This window comes from Myzus persicae, unplaced genomic scaffold (assembly GCF_001856785.1).
Source record: "Myzus persicae strain clone G006 unplaced genomic scaffold, MPER_G0061.0, whole genome shotgun sequence".
NCBI classification, from domain to species: Eukaryota; Metazoa; Arthropoda; class Insecta; order Hemiptera; family Aphididae; genus Myzus; species Myzus persicae.
Window position 1 is genome coordinate 475488 of NW_019101277.1, and position 18852 is coordinate 494339.

General features: G+C 28.9%; 1 protein-coding gene across 1 annotated transcript in view; it reads right to left on the bottom strand.

Annotated features, from left to right (window-relative positions):
• The window catches only part of LOC111028520 (protein unc-93 homolog A), a 35091-nt gene that overhangs the window by 13537 nt on the left and 2702 nt on the right, over positions 1–18852 (bottom strand). Inside the window, exons 2-4 of the mRNA XM_022307198.1 lie at positions 12188–12463; positions 3458–3871; positions 77–323 (exon numbers count right to left, since the gene is read on the bottom strand). Of these exons, the coding sequence (XP_022162890.1) occupies positions 77–323; positions 3458–3871; positions 12188–12463 (937 nt within the window). The remainder of the gene's footprint in view (positions 1–76; positions 324–3457; positions 3872–12187; positions 12464–18852) is intronic.

Below are 18852 nucleotides of genomic sequence, written 5' to 3' on the forward strand. Positions count from 1 at the left end.
TTGCTGTTTTACTTTAAATTCACTATTTTTCGGATCCGATTTCTCTCTTATCCGTGAAAAATAAAATTATACTTACATGGCAAGACCATGTGATTACGAACGTCGACCAATGTGACCGTCTGGTTGGACGAGAAGTTGGCGGTGGGCCCGAGTTTGAGTTCTACCGTATTCACCAATGGGCAGGCGACGCTGCCGCAAGTCCGATCTGTTCCAGATCCACCGTCCCTAGCAAACATGGTTCCGAGGATGTCGTCCGTCCGCGTGCCACTTATCATGTACGCGACGAACGCGTTTCCAGCGATCAAGCCCACATCGTGAGCCACCTATATTACGCGAAAACAAGAAGTTGAGCTTTATATTAAAATATATATTGGTAAGTACTAGGACTAGGGACTTCATGCCCTTAAAAACCTTAAAATATGAATGCATTTATGCCTTAAATAATCAATGAATATACTATTAAAATATGCATTAAAAAAAAATTTAATTCTTTTATAAAGCCGTTTAGCCAATCATACGGTTTTGGTTTAGTCTAGGCATTTTTTTAAATTATTTTATTATGAGTTCACTCCAAAGAAAAAACACGACACGAAAACAAAATACGAGGAACACCTACTGTCAACTTTTACTATTCACGAGACCGGATGGCCTCTATCTACAACTAGTCATAGTCTATAAAATGTTTTTTTGGTATCATTATCGGCTTCTCGCCTATGGGGAATCACGCGCGTGGTGTACCGATAAGTAACAATACAATTATAGTGATGGACAAGAAAAACGCATACATTCATTTTTAAATATTTATATCCGGTCCAGGAAATCTATTTAAAATGAACTTTTTTTTATAAAATTAAAAAACTTACTTCTTATATAAATAATTGTCAAATATGCACTAATAAAATGACAAATGGTCAAATATGCACTTTTAAATGAAATATGGTCAAATATGCAAAATATGCAACTATAAATTTTAAATATAAACTTGTATTGCTATGAAACAAATTTCTATACTACCTAGCTATGTTTTTAATGACTATTTAAAAACATGCAAACTCCTAGAAGTCCCGAGTCCTAGACTAAGTACTATAGTACTATGTTTAATCATATTTCCTTATTGGTTATCATATAGTTAAATAGTTAAATAGTTAATTCGAGAAAAAATGGTCCAGGGTACCACTAATGTAAAACTTGTATATAAAATAGATGCATATTATGGCAATTATGAAATTTAGGTATTGTCAACATTTACTAGGCAATATCATTAAAGATTAAAGACATCTTTGGAAACAATGATAATCTGGAATAAATAATAATTCATATCATTGACTTAATAAATTAGGCAACATTCTAAATGTACAACATATTGACTATAGCCATTGAAGGTATTTCCTGATCGCGTATTACAATTTACAAATATAATATTTTTACTAGAAGTGACAATAATAATGATCATCAAATTTTTGTAATAATTTATAGCAATATAAGACATATAGAGTATAATCATATGATAAATAATAATAAGCTGTCACACTGTCTCCGCTCAGAATCGTTTTAAATATGCAATGATTTATCATTGAATTTAAATTTAACACATCCATTACCTAAACTATTACAGTGAACTATTCTATGAAGAGGTACATACAATTGATTCATTCACTCACTGTAAAGCGGAGTCGTTACCTAGTTACCCCCATTTTATTTTCGTTTTAAAAATGTTTTTATTTTTAAACTAATATGAATTAATAGGACTGTCATCCTTTCTGATCAATATAATATGTAGAAGTAATATAGTATTAAGTAAAAATTTAATTTTGAGAAAATTAATTAGAATTGCGAAAATTATATTAAAAGTATTAACGTCAAACTATTATAAAGTATAATGGGATTCAAAGTAAAAATAAACTTAAAAGTTTGAGTAAAACTCAATTTAACCGAAAAACAATTTTATTGTATTGATAAGAAGAATTCACACTGACAGTTGCGTTATTTCGTTTTTCCCTCAATCCGACGCGTACATTAAACTAACTCAATTACTTTTCAACCCTAGCTTAAGTAATTAAAATGTTATTCTATAATCAACTAAAATATTATTTCAATAAAATTAAAAAGTAAATCCTAAAGGTCATATAAAGAGGCTTTCTATCTAGATTTGATTACAGGTCAACGAGTGCAATAATATCAATCCAAATAAATCTATTTTTCGGTACTGCGCAGTACGTCATTTTGCCCCACAAAGTGTGTGAAACAAAGATAATAAAACCTTGTGCGTAGTTCTCTCAAATCAAATGAAAAAGCAATAAGAAACCGAGAAGACTGTAGGTCGCTATATTGGAAAAAAGAGCAATCTGATGGGCTATAAATTCGAAAAGCAAATAAACTTAAGTCGTAAAGTAAAGATAAACATCTATGCGGAAAAAAGTTATACAATTGAAATAATAATTTAGTCCATTTTGTGAAGTATTCCAAATGATTGAACGAATTGTCCAATGACATAAATTTTGATTTCAAAAAATTTAAATTAAATTAAAATTTACAAGATATTTGTTTTCTAAATATACGTAAATTATGAGTGTAGTACAAGTGCATTAAAATTTAAAATATATGTAATCAATTTTCAATCTACAAAATATAACAGTTGGATTGTTTTTCAAAATGAGTTTGACTTTGTAATATAAATATTTAAATATTTTTTTCTATCATAATATTTTTTATTATATTAATATTATTATTTATTGTATTATACTTTTGCAATACTCGCATCCGAGTATGATATATTTTTAACATTGTCAATACCATCCTAGTAAAATTCCAAAGTTACTTATAATAAGTATAAGTATAGATATACAGGTATAAGTGTATAATGTAACTGTTAATAATTTTATCATCTGAGGACTAAGGTAGCAATGAATTATAAGGTATAACGATACCCAGAAAATTACCAGTTTACTTGGGATAAATAGTATGTAATCTGTGGCATAATAAAATCTTTCAGTAACAAATACCTACTGGTTTACTTTCAGTATATTTTTGTTTTCAAGTTTTCAACTCATTCTTAAGTTCTCTGTGCTCGGGTTTTATAGACCGTAAATAAAATTGCGATAGCACTCAAACAATCGAATGTCTTGGTGACAGTCCTAGTATAATATTAAGATCAATGGTTCATAGCCATGAGACATGGAATCTTCAAGAAGAGTAATGAAGTTCCTGTTATTCAAAATTAATAGATTTTTACTATTTTATGAATGACTCAAAATATAAATCCAATTTATTAAGATGAGAAGGTGAAGAATAAATAAATATATATATATAAAATTAAGTCATGTTTAACAATATTATACAAATCCAATAGTATTTGTGGGTAGTTATACCAAAGTGTGAGTCAAACATTTGTTGGTAGGTCGTACACTATCGGTGTTATGCTTAACAGTCTTGCAATAGGTAGTTATGAACATCTTACCTGGAGTCCCCTAGCCAGATTCCTGGCCACCGCTTCTCGGCGACCGTTGCCCTCGAGTTCACACTCCTCTCGGTCGGACAGCACATATGCCATTTTAGATGCGAGCGCCATGAGCACAGCAGTGCGGGACGCCGTCCAGCATCCCAACCAGGCGCCCATCAGGAAGTAACCGGGCACCAGTACCACCACCTTTGGGTACAGATGTACGGTGACGAAAGCGACAGACACCAGGTAACCGGTAACCAGACATGTCCTGGTGCCCAGCCGGTGAACAGCAGTTGGCCCAAACAGTGCGCTCATCGCTGCCATGCCAAACATTGCAGACAGCAGAACAGAACCAATGTCCGTGGTGACGGTGGTAAACCCACCATTCTGCTTCAAATTGTCCGGCCACCACCAAGCGGATATGGAACCCTAAAATATTTTTGAACATCAGTCACAAGCAGGGCTCGAAACAGGGGGGTTAAGCCGAGGCACTGTAAAGGAAGTCTTGGTTGGATGGTGTCAAATTATTAAATAATAAGTGGATATATTAACAGCTTTTATTCATTATATAATGAGTATTATAATACAATTAATTACAATTTTCATTTGACTTTTGATATGAATACCTCTATTTCCCATACGAATTATCAACTATTTCAATCGAAAATCATGTAGCCAAAAATTTAGACTAATGCAATATTATAAACGATTTTGTTTCCAAAAAATCAAGAAAAATCAAAATTTAATGATAATTTGTTATATGTACTAAACTTAATTAAAATAGCCATATAGTCAATAGTCAATTTACCATAAGTTATTGTCATGCAAGATACTACCATTGATTATGAATACTGTAATTATAATAAATGTATATTATACACGCATTACACATTGTATAATGTATAATGTATATGGTATTTGTGTTTTTTCCCTCCACCCCTTACCTAATCTAACCAAATGCAAATAAGCAATACATCTGTTGTAAGCTAAATATCATACTGTAATTATCACCAATCAGATGTTATCTATTTATATTTGTAATTTAAATTGTTAACTGTACCTACCTAAAACTATCTTATTTCATGGTATCATCAGTCAGCGTTTATTTTTTATTTACTACATGCTCGTTTTCTGCAATGCAGAGAATTAAATATGGATTAGAACTTCTATGCATCATGATAGAATCTTACTTTAATACATATAGAAGGGACGTCTTTAATAATATTTCAATGGAATGCATTTTAAACGAATTTTCATAAATACGGTAGGTTCTCGTTGTAAGAATAAATTCATTTTATCATTTTAATTGTTAAAATAATTTAGTTGTGTTATTTATTTTGATGTGAATGAATGTGAGGAGTAATATACCTCTCATCTTGAGTGATAGTAATAATGTATCAATAAAATATGATATAAAATCTGGTAAGATTTAAAAAAAAATTATTAGAAAAGAATTGCCACTATTCTGTTTGGCATTAAATTTATCCATCCCTCTCTCTCAAAAAAAATTTTAATTGCTCAGTACAACATAGGGAGAACTACGCCGAAATAAATTCACGCTGATAGGCGCATGTTGTTTTTGGGATGACATTGATCGGCAGCGTTATACCTAGTACCCTACAATTATAATTTATTATAATAAAATATAGGATAATAATATAAATCGTATTCCAATATATTCCCATAAATGATAAATCATAGCATGACCACGTGCCACCGATACGTAAAAGCTCGATTTATTGAGTAATATTATACTTCTATTATGCATATAGGATCTATATTGTAGATATACAATATACATGATAATATTGCGTACAATTATTATCCGCACCACGGCGGTGGTATATTATAACGTCGCTGGTACACCGTCGAAGTTTAATAATAAGGCTGAACGTTGCATAATCAAACGTGACTGTTCTTACATATTAGGTGATAAATATTGTTGTTAACGAAACCTCTGATATTAACTTGGTTATTGTTGAGTGCGTACCATTATAGTTTTTAGAAGATACCTTAGGGCATTATAGTAACATAAATATAAATATTATTTTAATGATATTGTTATATGAACAAATAGGTATCTAGATATAATATTATGTCATTAAATAAAATCTCCTGGAATCGTGATTGTTTATTATTAAATTTTGTTTTGCAGACGTCGAAACACAAAGCTAATTTTCTTTTTCGACGTAGAATAATATATGAATATACATATAAATGTACAATATAATATTATTAGTATAGCCGTATAGATGCTCCCCGTTAAAGTTTAGAGTAGAAAGTCATAATTCAGTTATTAAAATCAAAAAAATGATATAGCATATAGTGACAGCTTCAAAAGAAAAACAGTTATGGAGTTATTAAGAATTATCGTTGAGTAATGCGTTTTTACTGTTAAATGCAATCGTGTTCAGAAAATTTGTTAAGTTATATCTTACCAATCAGTAAAATTCTACAATTGAGTGGAAAACCAATATCAGAGGCCCTAGTCATTTATATTTTGTAGTTCATGTTCTTCTTGACATACCAACTGATATTAAAAATTAATTACTAGGCCTAAATCTAACTAAACAGTGCAATTTACCAGCAGAATATTAAGAAAAATATTATAGACGTTCTATTTTCATTCCATGATTAAATTCTCTTGTAAATATTATAACCAAATAATTTTTAAAGCACAAATCTGTAATAAACATTTTTAAATGCTTCCTACCAACTGAAAATACTCCTAATCAAGCAAAAAAATCACAAGAAAAAAATAAAACTTTTAGAATTGTATAACAATAATATACCACACAATAGTATTAATTGTGCTTCAGATCCGAGTTTGATTTGTAATACCGAAAATCCTGTTGCCAAATCATAATTGAAATTATTGACCACATAATGCGATCGGTGCACTATGTTTGTGCAATAATACTCTATTTCAAACAATATTTATACTTTTATTGCCTGTTTCGTCTAGTACATCAGAAATATGATTTTTCATTTTAAGAATAAAAACATAATTATATTAAGAAACATCTACTGAATAGATACCTGTGTCTCATATTCATAAACATGTTGAAACTTTAGAATTGATGTCAATATTATGAGAAAAAGGATCAAGATAACTTAACTTTATCATTTAAAACGTAAGACCTAGAAAGAATTATCACCATATCCAGAATATAATAAACAATAATAATATATTTATAGTCATAACTTCACCATGACTTTATAAAAACCCAAAATGCAAAAAAAAACTATTGAGACATAGTTTATTTCATAAGCAAGTGAGTAAAAGCTCGTGCTTTTACACATGCCGGCTTCCGGGTTTCTGCACACATTTAAAAATAAATACTATAGCTGGCCTATAAGAAAAAAATCCTGTGTGTGCCCTTGCTCTAAAGTGATATTTCGAGTACTGCCGTTAGTCGTATTATATAAATATACTTTACGTAATACTTATAAATGTATAATACACAATATCGGAAATGGTAAATTAGACACTGACTGCTGCCGTATATCTCAAATCAACAGGTGTGCAGGATCTAAAAGATATGTCTAGTCCAAACAAATATTTATTGGTATTATTGAGTATTTCAATATGTTTTAAAGGGTCTTCAATATTTTAAAAGCTGATAAAAATAATGTAATAAATTATATTATATAGTGTACTATAAACGAAATAAATAGATAACTTATTACATAGGTAATAATTTTTTTTTTGCGGTCTTCCGTTCATCATAATAAATAATCCATACATCATATTATATCGCCATTGCGTTAAGCCACGATAGCGAAGATGATTATGTAACTATCAGATCCTATAGATCTTAATGGCGTCCAGACGCTGGGAGAAATATTGAGCCCGAACCCAAAATCCACGTGCGCTATTGCTTATTCTGATACGTTTTATGGGGTCCTCGATTTATTTAAAGCTGGTAAAAAAAAATTAAATTATATTATATAGTGGGCTTGCACGAAAAAAATAGATAATATTATTATTATTTTACAGGACCTCTACATTAATTTTTTACCCAGCCTCTCCCGGCTTCAAGATCTTATGCTGATTATTATTGGTAATAAATAATAATATCTCTTGAATGCATTTAACACATTATTTACTATACTACTTGGGGGTATTGTACTATTGTAGATATAATTTAGTCAAGATTTACCTTTCAAGTACAATACTATAATTATTATTCTATATACCAACAATTTATAAACACATTGCAGTACATTTTAGATTACGAAGTGTGTGCATAATTTAAAGATAAGTTTAACAAAAAAAAAAGTAATATACTTCCGTTCAATAATCTTATTTTATATTTAGGTTTCATTAGTTTTTATTTAAAAGGTAATTTAACCATAACAAGTTTTTTATCAGATTTTACTGAACTTTTATGTCTTGATAAAGTTTATCAAAATTTAATTTTATAGTATTTAAAACATTGCAATCTTATATCTGTATTGTGCTTTATAGGAATATTAGTGAATGTAGTACATACAATTAATAATGACTAATGAGTGTAAAATTAAGCATGAATAAATTATGCCTTAGAGAAAATAGCGTCAACAAAATCAAGATTAATTGCTGTTTTTAAATTTATAAATATGAAATGATTACCAAAAATAATACATTTAGGTAATAAATCATAGTATGTATAAATATGTGTTATAAATATTATACACATTCAAGGATTGAGAAATTATGTTTTAATCAATAAATTCATTGAAAAAATTGTAAACAAGGTGATTCAAAAGGACTTATATACACTACTAGTATGCAAACAATTTAATTGCATAAAATGTTTTTACTTCTTTATAATATACTAATTATTTTGGTTTTCACTATTTCAAAATGTTCACCATTACTTTTATTTTCATACCCATTCAAAATATGAAATATCTTCAGAAACTATTGATTTACAAAATATATTGAACACAGAACCAAATTTACATTTTTAATCAAATATAATCATGACCAAAGTTTTAATGGACTGAAAACTAAAGCTTAACCCATAAAATAATTCTCCCTTTGATCAAAACTTAAAACATTTGTAAAAACCTAAAAATAATCTGTTAGCTTACGAAAAGTTCAAAATTATTGTAATAATTCAATAAATATGTCAAAATTATATAACATTTTAGTAAAAGTTGCATCAAAATAACAAGTAAAAAGCTTCAAAAATCGGAATGATGATAAAATATATCAAAACATAGTATAGGTATGTTTTATAGACGTTTCATAAATACACAAGGATAAGTATTTAGTTCTATTTTTTAGTTTTTTGTTCTTTTATATATTACATTTTTTTGTCATCATCATGGATTTATTTTAAAGGCTTGTATCGTACCTATAACTTAATGTAGTAGAAGTACTATAAAAGTTTTACAATAACCCCACAACAGATGAAAAATTGGTCACTGGTGGTACACGATACACAATGCTAAACCAATGAACTCTACAGGATTAAGTCCACTATTTAATACATAATTACTTAATTTATTAATTTATTAAATCATTAATTTATTTGAGTTTTGAATAGTTGATATACACGGTTATTTAAAAATAATATTAGTTTGTATTAATACTACAATATACACTAATATACAATAAAGTAATCTACTCTTAAGATTTACGGCGTCATAATATTAGTTCTTAGTCTTGCCGATATAATAACACAAATCGACTTAGCTTAGAATTATATTAAGATTAATCAATGTCTTTAACTGTGATTCCTTTATATTCAAAATGTTTGAAAGCACTTACATTACATGTTTTGTTCGTGGTGGTTTTATTATTTTTGTTCGTGTACGAAAATGTTAACTTATAACATATACGAATGTAGAATAATAATAGTTATGTAACGTTTTTAATAATGATATTTTGAGAATAAAATTGCTGCTTCTAGGTGACACTTTTTTTGGTGAATTTTCAATACTACTAAAAAAATCAAGTAAGTGGGAGAAGTGTCAATTTGTTTCAATTCATTGTTATTTATCAAGAGGTCTGCATTGCGAAATGTCTACTAAAGTTTATACATTTCTGAAACATTTTTACCTGATGGTATTGGATCTCTTTAGTATGTTAAATGTGTGCTAATGAATAATAATATAAAATTATTCAAAAATAAAATTGAGGATTTGTAATGAATTTAAAAGCTAGAAAAAAAATGTCATCGTATGAAACCTTTTGTTGACTAGAAAAATAATAACAATTTAAATGTATTGAATCGTAAAGACAATTCTTCTACTACTACTCACATTTATTTGTATTTTACTTTTGAAGCCACAGTAAGTATTAAACAATCGTTGAGATTTCCATGCGTTCGACCAAATCACAAACACTAACGCTATATACATCAGACATTCTATAAATGTATACTGATTCCTCAAAATTATATATCACAAAAATTGTGAGGATCTAGTAGGAGATTCATTCTTTGTACATCTACAAATAACGTGAAATAGGAAGACATGGTATCCAACAAAACTATATCGACATTAATTTCGTCACGCTAGTAAATATCATTTTTCTTGTTAGAAATATCTAAATCTTGAATCGGTATAGTTCTCAATAGCGAACTGAATTCATGTATACCCTTTTATTACACGTTTATTTACTTTAATAATCAATACTAGCTAGTCAATTGACATTATCGAAATTCTGATGAACAGGTCAACAACGTACTCTGTATAAATCCAAAGTAATATGAAGGTTTTTGTGTAAAGTTACTGCTTATACTTTATAATACTTAAGGTGTCTGAAAGGAAAAAAGCTATTAGCTTTTATATCTATTTTTTCTGTCTACTTTTTAACATCAAAAATACCTATTAAAAGAAACACTATTACGTGTTCAGCATGTTATACACTCTGATTTTTACTCGTATTCCGTTTTTAAGGTACATTTTATTTTATTTATTGTGAATCAAAATATATTTCAGTGCACACATAATAATATTTTCTATTTTTTATTTTTACTTTACTTGAATTCTAAACACCTACGAGAGTACATTATTGCATTTGTTATGTTACTATCTTATCTCTATAGGTTAAAACATTAAACATACGTCAGTATAATATAATCATAATTTAGTATGATAAAATAATATTACTATTCATAATAAAACCTCATGTGATCATGTGAGATCGGAACATGAAATGGGTTCATAAGCGGAATTTACTTGTCTATTTTTTTGAATCCATTACGTAATGAACGAAAACACTGATTATACGCTTACCAGAGAGGATAAGTATACTGTTTAAACATTAACAAAATCTATCCAATAAATTTCTTTTAAAGTAGAATTAGGCTTAGGTTTCGCTATAGAATCAGTTGAACGAAACATAATGAAACCTAGTTACAACTAATGGTTTTACCGTAGGACATGATAGACACAGTATCGTCTGATTCGCATGAGCACTCATTCGCTTTTATGTTTTTCGCTTACATACTTTTGTACAGTTTACCAACTTTACTACATAATAGAACTCGCATATTATGCTATAAAATAAGGGGATCACACGTAATTAGGTTATACTATCTAGACTCTAGAGTCTTGAGTAAAGGTTCGTATTCTTGGGACTAGGGTAGAACCTGATTTTACACAATTTATCTCTTTGAAAACACGATTGCACATATTTGCATTCGAATAACAAAGAAAACCTCTATATACCTACAACACAATTGCGTAGGCACCACTAAATGGACTCCAATGTCAAAATTATAATACAATTTTCAAAATCAGAACCAAATTTAATATTCTTTTTCAGCATTAGAAATAATTTGGGCAATATTATTCTAAGGATAAAAATTAATCAACTGTTTTTACTAAACAATCTGTGTTATAATATTATCGTTAAGCATTGTCATGCAAATAAACTTTAAAAAAGTATAATAATTAATTATAATCACAAAATGTTGTCCTTCAATGCATATATGTACCTATATCACCTATACAATACGCCGTATTAAGGATTATGTTAAACACCAACGTGATACCTAATATTAACTATACCTACGACCGAGTGTGTAAAATATTAATATGTTTAAACTACTCGATGCAGAATAACAATGTAAAGTTATTTAAATGAATATATTATTACATTTCAAAGCAATGCTACAATAATATTAGCATCGCACTCGAAACATTTTTTGCAAATTGAAATGTGTTTCTAAAAAGAAATTTAATAACAATGTAAATATTCTAAATATCTGCGTTTTAATACAGATGGGAGTAATAAGTGAGCAGGAACTGAGTTCTAGGCTTTATCTGCATATATGATACTATTATTGAGACACATTGATTCAAGAAATATAGTGGCATGTCAAAAATAATTTTTTTTTATTAGTATTCAAAAATGCTTCTTGTATACAAAATATAGTAATTATTAGCATATTACTATACTATGGTGGCATTACTTGTACTTTAAGTGACTTAGATAAGTGCCGTGACTCATCATGTTTCCTGTCATACAAGCCAGATATAATTTGATACATAATATTAAAATGCGTATTGTAACCTAACCTTCGAACTCGCATTACTAAACGATCAGATATATTGAAACAGTCCCTCGTGGTGCGTACCTCGCCCTACCCTGCAGCAGATCGAATAAAAAAAAATCATAATAAAACATAAATCGCGATTTAGGAACACAATTTCTTGCACAATCCTCAGGCATTCGTCACATCTTTGAATCTCGTGTAATTAATGTAGCATATTTTGTGTTTGTAATAATATAACATAAGGTACCTGTAATGCCATAAACGGAACCAAAGCAGCGGCGGCCGCACCGTGTCCAAGGCACAGTGTGACGTAGTTGCGGCACAACAATCTCCGGCTGTACACTGGACCCATGTTGGACGGGGTCGTTCGGACCACTTCGATGAGGCGGCGCACTGACGAGGCTCCAGCCGAGCTGGACAGCGAGTCACGTCTCTTGCCGCTCGCCGAAGACGCGTTGGCGACGCACACCTGACGATTCGTGGTGGATAGCGTCGACCTGAGCGACGTCGGTGAAAACGGTTTCTGCAGAGCATAGGTATATGGAGTGCATGAAAACAATTAAAATTAAAATATATAAGAAACTATTATACACAAGATGTTTGGAGTGCAAGAGGTGGCATATAATAGTGAAGGGCCGGGTACAAAGAACACACATTTTAAAATTAAATTCTTATAATTAATGTATATAACCACCTGTATTTTCATACCTAGTGTGTAAATAAAAAATTATAAACTTTTACATTTATACAACAATATTATAAAAAATCAAATTAATATTTTAATGAGCAATCGCCAGCTTAATATTATTTATTCATATTTTATTTAAAAAATTGTTTACCATTATTTATGTAAGCTACAATAATAAATCACATAATATGATTATAAATGGATAATATTACATATTTAAGAGTGGCAAATTTTAGATTTTAGTGTACAGAAAGTAATGCACTATAAAGAAAAAAATAGTAAATTGGTAATTTAATAATTTTGGTTTGTTGGAAAAAACATACTTCGATAGTCGAAACTTTAGAAACATCAATGTAATATGATAAAATAGTCAGCTGTAATAATCTCATATTATTTTATCGAACCTGGAAATATTGACGTTAAATGGTATGTGTTTTAGTTAAGGAAGTGGGTTAAAATCCATCAATATAATGTCCCAAGCCCAATCACCAATATACCCAGCCATATATTATAATTTATAAGTTATAACACAAGCAGAACTTTTTTTTCGAAAACTTCAGTAATAATTATTGTACGTAACATGTTCGGCCTTAAATTCAAAAAACATGCTCTGAATGGCAATCAATGACTTTTTTCCAAGACCTCTAGAATTCACCAAAAAAACCAATTATATCATCATATGTGTAGATAAAAAAAAATGATTTTGTAAATATTGTTTATATGTGTATGACATACACTGTTTGTATATGCGCACTTTAACTGACATAAAAAATTTGCAACTTTCCCGTCTGAAAGGAATATTTGTTTTAGATTTTCATACCTTATCAGTTTAAACAATATTTGTAGGGTTTAATTTTGATAAGTTACCTAATTTACAGTTAAATTATAATTGAAAACTGAAAATGTTCATGACTATAAAACAAAAAAAAATAATAGAAAAACATTATAATGTTACCGGCAGTCATGATAATTTAGTAAATAACTACATTTCCACGGACATTTCTAAAATGCCTTGAGTTTTTAGCCGATGGTTAAAATGGATAATTTATTACAGTGTTGACTATTCATAGTTCTTATAATTATAAACATTTCCCTAAGAAGCATTTAAATTATTCAAGTCATTCTAAAGTTATATAGTAAATTATATGAACGTATTTCCACAAAATGTTTATACTAATATAATCTTTGATTAGATAAAGTCTGGTCTTGATTAGCTCACTCCATGCGCGTACATAACATACTCATATGTTATACAATTTGTTATTATTAACGATTATCACTTGCCATAGTCATAAAATATGTTATCATATTATGGATACCTACTGCGTTATAGGGTATACCGTATACCTATTAGTTTTTGTCTATTTTGGTTTTGTGACTAGTCATTTTTTGAGTCTCGTCCGATTTTCACTAGAATTACTTTGCATATCCACACAGTACTTGCTAATACATTTTAAAGTATTCAATTTTTTTTATTTTACTGTCCTACCTTTTTATCATATTTTACTAGGATTTAGTATGTATTTTAAGCAAAATACTTCAAACATTTAACAATGCAAATGTGTCACTTATTTGTAAAAATCGTGATGACCATAATGATTTTTTCAGTAAAAAAATTTTTATGCGGGCTTATGTGATTATGCAATTATATGAAAAAAGTTAATAATAAAACCCTGCAAGATTCCATATTGAGAGGGTGAACACAAAAGATTACAAGAGATGTTGAAGAGTGAATAGATATTATGTTAAAACATAGTTAGCAGAAAAAAGCAAGAACTGACCAGTGACCAACGTTTTAATTTCCAAGAGTCGAAAGGAAAAAATTGGGCTTTTCATTTGACATTACTGGGTCTCTTTATGTATCTATGTTTGAATTCCCGATTGAGCCTATAGTTTCGGTTGGGTTTTTATCGGACGCTATTGATGAATTGAGCTCCGAGGAAGTATAGTAGTCACATTTCTACAATTGGAAATAGAGTATGATGACAAAACACTAAGTAGAGGGCATGCAGTACTTGGTTCAATATTACAATTATTTTACATAAATGTATAAATTATAAAGTTTTAATTTTTTTAGTTGATAATTGTCTATAAAAATAAAAACAGGCAATAAATGTATTAAATCATCTAAAAATTTCCAGAAATTCCTGATGGGAACAACTGCCCGGGTACTAACTTTTATTATGTAATATTGATCGATCAGATCACCTCACAATCTTGTTGGTAGTAATAAATTACTGCAGTATAGTTATGAAAATAAATATTTCTATAAGCTGTGTAGTAATAAAAATTTGTTTATATTATATATTTCATGTAATAGTAATACAATGTCTGGTAGGTTAGATTTTTGAAACATGAATACACACGAATGAAATCGCATCCACGCAGAAAAACATTTTGTAACTACTATCTATTTCAAAACAGGTTCTAGGCGATAGGATATAATTCTTGAGGAAGCAGCGTGGACTAAGGTAGTATCACTGGATCACAGGGATTTCAAAAATATAAGAGTGCATGTCATGCTTGTTATTAAATATGTAATTCAACATCTTAACATGCTATAGTTGGTTGCTATGCAAAAATCAATTTTACTGGTAATTAGTGTAGTTATATAAAAAATAACCCTTTTTTTACACTCCCTAAACTCTGAAGGCTAAAAAGCATTAGTCACTGATCATAGTTCTAGTCAATATTTAGAAAACTAATATTATTAGACATCTTCAAAAATGAATAGGAAATAATATTAAAAGCAATTTGGTTATTATGTTGAACATCATAAATTCATTCTTGATAGTTGATACCACCTATAATTATCATCTTTATTAGTAACGTATACATACATTATGCAAAGTTTAGCAGTGGCATTAATTTGAGAGCTAGTGCAGTTTATTAGAAAACACCTTATTATTAAATCACCAACATACGTTTGTATTTAATATTTAAATTCGTTTTAGCCAAAAAGGTAACTATTTAAAGTTATGAGTATTAATAGATTAATGTACCCAGTTACAAATATAATTAAAAATGTAAATTTTAAATATAATAAAAATATAATTGCAGAAGCTAAGATACGTAAGGTGTGTTTATACTTTAAAATAATATTTAAATATACAGCGTATAAGATATAAGTATAAATATATTATAAAACAATTGTTTAAAATATGATTAATGACACTTATTATTTTTATCTCGGGGATTTAAATAAAATAAAAATGAAATTAGATTTAAATATTCACTAAAATGTAATATTACAAAATATTGTATTATCAACTTGTATAGTTTTATAACATTTGTGTAATAATAAAAACTTGACATAAAATATATAATACGTATTAGGTGCCTAATATATCATTTTACAGTTTTTTTTTGTTCATAACTCTTATGGTTATTACATTTTATATATTATACGGAGTACGCACATAGTATGGCACATTATATCACAGTCTAATATAATGAAAAATATCAGGTTGAATTCAACAAAACTGAATAAAAACCGTAACATTTCCATTAAATAATACTAAAATAACATTATAGTTTTAACAAAGATCAGCCAATAATCAGTATACATAAAATATTAAAGTTAGAATTTCAGTACCTCAATTTTGATAAAAAATCTTTCAAATAAAATCTCAAAGCATTGTGATAACTAGATTTGAATCTTGAATTCAATGAACTCTAACGACCAACAAATAAAATATTCAAATCTCAGCAAATGAATAGTTAAGTAGCTTAACTATTAAATATAAAATAATAAAAAGTAAACCCCATCTCAACAGTACAGTCTATAAGGATTGATCACTTTTCGCGTACCTACGCTTACCACTCAGACTTTATCATTTATGTCTATATTATGTGTATACACTATAACGATGATTCGTATCTAAATTGAATTCTAAAATAGTAATCTTATGAAATTTTATATAATATCACAAATGTGTGGTTATAATATAATTATGTATTATAAAAGTAATTTAGTAGGTCACTGTTTGTTTAAATATAAAATATTACGATTTCAAAAACATAAAATAAATAAAGCCAAGAGATACCTACATTTTAATTATAACAGTTTTTGTACACTTGACATTTGTACACTGGTACATTGCTTACTGCTACTTTATGCGCATATATTAATTATTACGTTTACTGAGGTTTAAGGGTACATACGCAAACCATGTAGGTAACATAGGTTAACATAATAATGATTTTCATCGAATAATTTTCGCACTATTTACTTGTAACTTAACGTACTATATTATATGATATGCAAATTATATTATTGTACAACTTTACTGATCACTGATGCATGCCTGCTCACGGTTAAACTATTTACTTAGTCGTGAAACCCTGGATAGAGGAATATATTATCAAGGGGATTATATTATGTATAACACAGTATAATAATAAGAGTGTCTTTGAATTTCAGTGTCTAATTTGGTATACGTTTGCTTCACTGTTCCCAAGGACCACTAGCTGTCAGCTTAGCCTAAATTATTAGAAATAGGTAAACTATTTGCGTCTTCGTTGTGGTGATAATGTGATATATTATTAAAGTGTCATCGAAGGATCTTTTATCTCGTCACGGGGTTCGCATCCAGATGGAACAGCAGTGGTATAAGCTTTAATAACTGCTACATTCTATAACCATTGATACACTCTACTGAGCTGCTCAACAGAAGTGACTCTGAAACTTTGAGCTTACCAATGAATTTAATCACATAGTTTTAAAACTGGAAAAAAACTTATCTATATAACAAAAGAAAAACAGTTTGTAAATCGAATTTAGTATAATATCTGGCATATAGGTACTTACAAAAAATTGTTTAAAATAAAAATAATTACAAATATCAAAAAAATTTGAAAATAATTGATAACCTAAGGCTAAATTACTTTTAAAATGACAATATTAAATGTAGTACTTACACGATATTAATTATCAATAGTAAATTTAATATTAGCATAGCATTACAGTACATAGTACTTTAAAGTTGAATTTGTATTAATATGTAGGACACCCAACTCCTTGAAAAAGTCATGGCTACGCGCTTATTCAAAGACTAAATACTTAATTTTTTGAAAATTGCCAGGTAGTTGGCAGCAGTAAATATATTTTTTTTTTTTTTTTAATTGATCCTGAGCCCGGCAACTGAGGCCATTAGCTATTAGTAGGTACTGTAGGTTTTTTTGTATTGATGGTTTGTAGGTTTTTGGAACGGTAGGGGGAACACGTGTGTGTTTGTTTTGGCAGAATTTCGAATGGGGCACCCGTAGGTTTCTGCCATGCCCCGGGGGTGGGGGATGGCAGCACTTGCTCTCCGGTCACCGCGACTTGTCCGGAGAAAAATGCCGCCCGGTGGCCGAGGATCGAACCGCGACCGGCTGCGTCGCAGCGGAAGAGTCAGACCACTCGGTCACCTCGTCCCCCAGTAAATATATTATTTTTATTTTACCGAGATATTCAAATCGCCTAGCCGTTCGAGGACGGCTAACAGAGTATTGAGCTGATAACTAACCACTTTCTCTAACAACTATTTGATATTTAATAACGAAACTAATTTATTCTATTCATCACAATATTACGATTTCAACACCAAGCTATAATATATAAACTGATAATAAAGTTATATCATTATTATAATAATTGCAAACTCATATTTTATCATTGATTTAAAACTTTAATATAAAAAATGAGATTTATGTTATACAAATCATTACTGAAATAATTTGAGTCATTATTATTTTTGAATAAATTATAAAAACAAATAGTAATATTATTAATAGGTAATATAAATTACAAGTTAAAGGGAAAAAGTAAAAACAATAACTATGGTACGTATAACGATAATAATATTGTAAGAGCTTGTATAACCCACACATGGTTAAGTCCTATCTACCAATAAGCAAAAATAATAATATTGTACGTTTTATTATACGATAATAATATAGAATTTTCAATCGAGTTATCATAACCGTTCTGAAAATGCGATTCAATTTCACAAATGGATTTAAAACGTGTATTATGTATATATGTGCATACATTATAAAGCTTGCTCTAAGGTTTCTAATGTTTCTATACACAGTAGTCAGTAAGACTACATAATATTTTGAAATATATACATATTATTATTTATCATTTCATAGTTTTATACCATGTGCATTATGCATGGTTAAACATAATGACGTGTTATTGTAAATGTTATAATAAATATTTATTTTTATTGAACAAT